The sequence below is a fragment of the Tupaia chinensis genome, unplaced genomic scaffold (genome assembly GCF_000334495.1).
Source record: "Tupaia chinensis unplaced genomic scaffold, TupChi_1.0 Scaffold000020_1, whole genome shotgun sequence".
Lineage (NCBI taxonomy): Eukaryota > Metazoa > Chordata > Mammalia > Scandentia > Tupaiidae > Tupaia > Tupaia belangeri.
This window is the reverse complement of record NW_006159450.1, coordinates 629,135-633,906: the sequence shown is the minus strand read 5'-3', so window position 1 is coordinate 633,906 and position 4,772 is coordinate 629,135. Positions and strand designations below refer to the sequence as shown.

Sequence of the window (4,772 nt, the reverse complement as noted above, 5' to 3'; positions counted from 1 at the left end):
GAGCGTGTCCCTAGATGGATCTGGGAGGGGCGTCAGATGGACTTCTGGGCATAGGATAGTGGGAGACCAGGGATTTCTGGAGCCATGAGGCGAGGTGTCTGGGTGGCCCCAGAGTCGGGGGCCTCTTGGGAAGGAGTCACGTGGAGACATCCTGGGGCTTCCCACGCTTCTCTTGCAGTGTCTCATGTGTGGCCGGCCCACATTGGGAGCTTGGCGTCTGATTCCAGCTGCCGCTCTGCGTGCCTCCCTGACCTGGCCTGGTGGCTGAGGGTCAGAGCAGGGCCTGGGCCTGGGCAGGGTTGGCTTGGAGGAGCCAGAGCACCCCCAGCGGCTGTTCAGGGGCAGGTCTGCCCCCACCTGGCTGCTCACCTGGAGGACGCTGGCAATTCAGGAGCCACCCTAACCCACCCAGGTCCTGGAGATCAAGGCTCGGAGTCAGCAGAAACGCCGTGCCCTCGGCCTTGGACCTGGGCACGTCGCTGGCCGTTCCAGGTGTGCACCTGGGGTTCAGAGAAGCTGTAGTTTGTGGGACTCAGAAGGGACGTTTGTGGCTCAAAGTTCCAACTGGCAGCTGCTCTCATCCGCATCCCAAGGAGGCCCCAAGCCCTGCCTCTGCCTGTCAACCGCCGGTCTGAGAGGAGCCAGTCGAGCCAACTGTCCTAGGGGTGCAGGTGCAGGAGGCTGGGGTCCCCAGTCTGAGCACATGGTCTACAGCCATCACCAAGTGGGGACCAGCTGTCTTGGCGGGGCCCTGGTCCCTGTGACCTGACCGCTCGTGAAGGTCTTCGACGCGTGTGTGGGGATTAAGTGTCCAGTGCCTGACTTGGGGGCAGCACGCGGCCGTCACGAATGCTGTCATGGGCCTCTGTGTTGGTGGCAGTGGGCACTGTGGCTGCTGTCTGCCTCAGCGTTAGATCCCAGCAGTTCTCGGGGCAGTTCTCGTCAGTCCCCCGGGCCCCATGCCCTTGGCACCCACTGCCAGGGTGATGGGCCTCTGGAGAGCCGGGAGAAGCCACTCCACTGGGGAAGCCTGTCCAGTCTGGGCTGTCGGCCCACCTGGGTGGGTGCCCCGTTGCCCCGGGAAGCAGCTGGGATGTTACCTGGCACCAAGGTCCCGCCGAACCTCATGGGAGGTGTCCACCGTGGGGCGCCAAGGCCCTGTGGTGGCAGCCAGCCCACCTGCTGACCCTGTACACCTGGGAGTGGCTCCACCTCCGGGGCATGAGGACCCCTTGGACCGGCCGCCATCCCCCAGCACCCACCCCCCTGCAGTCCCACTCCCATCTGACCTGCTCGGATCTCTTGGCAGGAGATGGAAATCCACGAGAGAACAGCCCGTTCATTAACAGTGCCGAGGTGGAGAGGGACAGCCTCTTCGAGGGAAAGAACATGGCCCTCTTCGAGGTAATCCTGTGCCCCCTGGAACAAGGCAGCCTGTGCAGCCACCCTGCTGGGGAGAGCGGGGTGGCGGGAGCCTCGAGGGCCACTGGGGACAGACTGAGGGTCTGCCCCAGGACTGCCCTGCCCACACACCAGGTCGGAGAGGAGGGCGTGGGGCCGTCCAGAGTTGCTGTGGCCTCCCCTCTGGGTGGCTGTGCTTGGTGCCCACCGCCTGACCTCGGGCACCAGATCTATGGGCTCAGGACCAGGTGGTTGTCGTGGCACTGGCCTGGGTGTGTGCCATACCCGCTACCCACCTGTGGCCGACGTCCGTGTCCCTGCAGGAGGAGATGGACAGCAACCCCATGGTGTCTTCATTGCTCAACAAGCTGGCCAACTACACCAACCTGAGCCAGGGCGTGGTGGAGCACGAGGAGGCCGAGGACAGCAAGCGGCGGGAGGCCAAGGTACTGCCTGCACCCCCGGCCCCCGCCCTGGCTCGGCCTTTTGTCCCAAGGGCTCAGTGGCACCTTTGTCTTCTCAGCTCTGTCCCACCCTCCCCGTGGCCCCGTCAGGGGGAGTGTGACCCTCTGTGTAGTACGCCCCCCCAGGTGACAGCTGGGCTCCAGCATTGAGGGAGGGAGTCGGCGTCCTACCTGCCAGTCCTGCGAGTCATTCGTCCCTGCTTTCATATAGGAAGCTGGTCCAGGGGAGTAGGTGCCTGGGGGCGGGGCACGGGCCTCTCAGCGCCAGGACAGCCTCTCCGCCGCGCCGGGGCTCACCCGTGCAGGGCTCCCAGCTGCCCACCCCCACTCTGGTTTTCCAGCCACAGGGCACGTAGCCGAATGCAGTCTGCCCAGGAGTTCTGTTTTCAGGGATTTCTGGGAATCGTTTATGAGAAATAGCGGAACTGCTGAGAAAGCTTGTAGGAAGAGGTTCTTGAGTCAAAAGGAGGTGAACACGCGACTGCTCAGAGCAGGGGTCAGTGTGGTCGCAGAGCTCGGGCAGGCCCTTGAGAGCTACTGAAACAGCGTCTGCTGGCCTGGCCACAGGTCAGCTCCAGAAAGCCTCACGCGGGGCCCTCCATTTCATAAAATGCACATTTTGAAAAAACTGTGCCTGTGTTCAAGGATTTTTTTTGCCCCAAAATAAGCTCATACTTTGTCTCCTCCGTTCCCCGTAAGCACTAGGAGTGCCCACGTGCATGCAGATGGGGGTGGCACCCGGTGCTGCCCCTGAGCCGGTGGGCGGCTCTCCGGGTCGTGCTCTGCTCCACGCTCTCCTGCGCTGAGGCCGCACAGGCCCCCACTCTCCACGGCGCCCGCTCTCCACGGCGCCCCACTCTCCACAGTGCCCCGCTCTCCACAGCGCCCCCACTCTCCACGGCGCCCTGCTCTCCACGACGCCCCATTCTCCACAGTGCCCCGCTCTCCACAGCTCCCCACTCTCCACAGCACCCGCATTCTCTCCACAGTGCCCCCCATTCACTCCGCAGTACCCTCCCACTCTGCACAGCGGCCACCACTCCCCCAGGCTGGGCCGAGTGCACTGCCGTTCCTGCAGCCAACGGAGCTGGACCCCGGCTCTCACACCTGTCTCTTCCCTCAGTCCTTAGCTCAGAAATACCGCCCAGAGGTCCCTGTTTACCCTGGAGGAAGGGATCGCGGTGTCCAGTAGAGGGTGGCCCAGCCCTGCGCCCATGCCTCTCTGCAGTGTCCAGCTGGTCCTGGCTGTATAGGGGCAGGACGTGGCCCTCAGCATGTGTCTCCGTCCCTCTTCCTGCTCATGTGAGCATGGCAGAACATGTGGTTCCAACATGTGTGTGTGCTCTTGCTCGAGGGCTGGAGCCCACGGGCACCTGGCTGCCTCCATGCAGTGTGGGGGCCAGCCTCTTCAGGACCCAGCGTGCTCCCCTCCCAATGCCCAGAGAGTGCGGCTGAGTCGGGCGTGCTCCTCCTGGGTGTAGCTGTGCAGCCAGAGGCATGTGCGCGGTTCTGCGGCCTGGAGCAATCCCGGGCTCCTGCCCCGCCCCAGGCCGGCTGCCCTCTGGAGCCTGTGCTGCTCAGGGACGCGGAGCAGTACTCCAGGTGAACGCAGCCTGGATTTCAGCCAGTAGGCCAGGGCTGTCTTGGCCCTCAGCAGACCTGCTGTCTCTCAGGATGGCGCTCACAGTGGCGTCTGGTTCCTGGGCCACCCCACGTGGTCCTTCCGCAGCAGCCGCATCCCCCCCACAGTGCCTTTGTGAGCATGGGTGTGTCCAGATGTCCTTGCCATAGCCAGGGCAGGGTGTCCTTCAGAGCTGTCACATGGGAGCAAGGGAGGGGACACACCAGCCGTGCCCCCGGGAGGAATTGGTGCCAGCTGGGGCACAGTGCCTGTGTCTGGGCTCTTCCCTGCAGCGCTCACTCGGACGGAGCCCTGGACAGGAGCCGTGTGTGGCCCAGAGGACTACAGTCACTGCACACGGTCACACGAGAACTGAGACCGGCTGCCTGCAAAGCCGCTGTTGCTTTTCGTGTTATTGTCACTTCTGTCCAAGCCCAGGTCCCCAAGCCCCTTTCCACCCACCCTGTGCACAAGGTTAGGGCCCTGTCACTTGAGTTATTGGTACCTGAATCGTCCAGTGCAGACTTAGGGCAGGAAGGGCACGTAGTGACCCTCTCTGGAGCTGACCGTGCCCAGGCCCAGGCCCAGCAGGAAGAGCCAGCGCGTGGTGCAGACCGATCTGGGGAGCCTGCAGCTTGCTTTCCACAGCCCTCCTCCAGAGGGCTTCCCCTGGGATCTCAGAGCCCAGGGGCTGCAGGCCTGTGCTGTCCGTACTCCGGCCCTGAGTGGCCTTGGTGCTTCCGTGGCAGGGGCCCGTGGCAGGGGCTCCTGGGGAGTCTGCCCGAGATTCGGCGGCCGTCACCTTGCCGTGTCCGGCCTTGACGGGGCTGCTGCTGCGCCCCCTGGCTGCATAGGTGACCCCTAGCTCCCACATGAGGCCCTGGCCTGAGTAGATCCAGGGCCCTCAGTCAGGAAGTACAGCCCTTCAGCCCCGTTGTACTGTCACAGGGAGACGTCTCTCCTGTGAGCGTCACCTCATGCCAGGGCCTTGCCGCTGCGGGCCCTGCTCTGGTCACGTGCTGACCTGACTCGCTCGGCCAGTGCGGCAGGGCCTTCAGAACTCAGGAGGCTGGCGCCTGCAGGTCCTGTGAGTCCTGAATGCTGTCCCGCAGGCGGGTGAAGTGGCCGAGTCTCGGTGGATCCCAGTTGGGCGTCTGGCGGGGCAGGAGCCGCAGGCTGTAGCCCCCCACATGGCTTGCTTCCCGACAGCCACCGCCTGGGTCTGGATCCCGCCAAGTCCCCAGCCTCATTCCCGCCGGAATTGCGTGGTTGGGCTGTGGCTGCCT

The 4,772-nt window shown here is 64.4% G+C and overlaps 1 protein-coding gene across 1 annotated transcript in view; it reads left to right on the top strand.

Annotated features, from left to right (window-relative positions):
* The window catches only part of SLC12A7 (solute carrier family 12 member 7), a 92,825-nt gene that overhangs the window by 51,688 nt on the left and 36,365 nt on the right, over window positions 1-4,772 (top strand). The window contains exons 2-3 of the mRNA XM_027770298.1: window positions 1,310-1,404; window positions 1,725-1,847. Coding sequence (XP_027626099.1) covers window positions 1,310-1,404; window positions 1,725-1,847 — 218 coding nt within the window. The remainder of the gene's footprint in view (window positions 1-1,309; window positions 1,405-1,724; window positions 1,848-4,772) is intronic.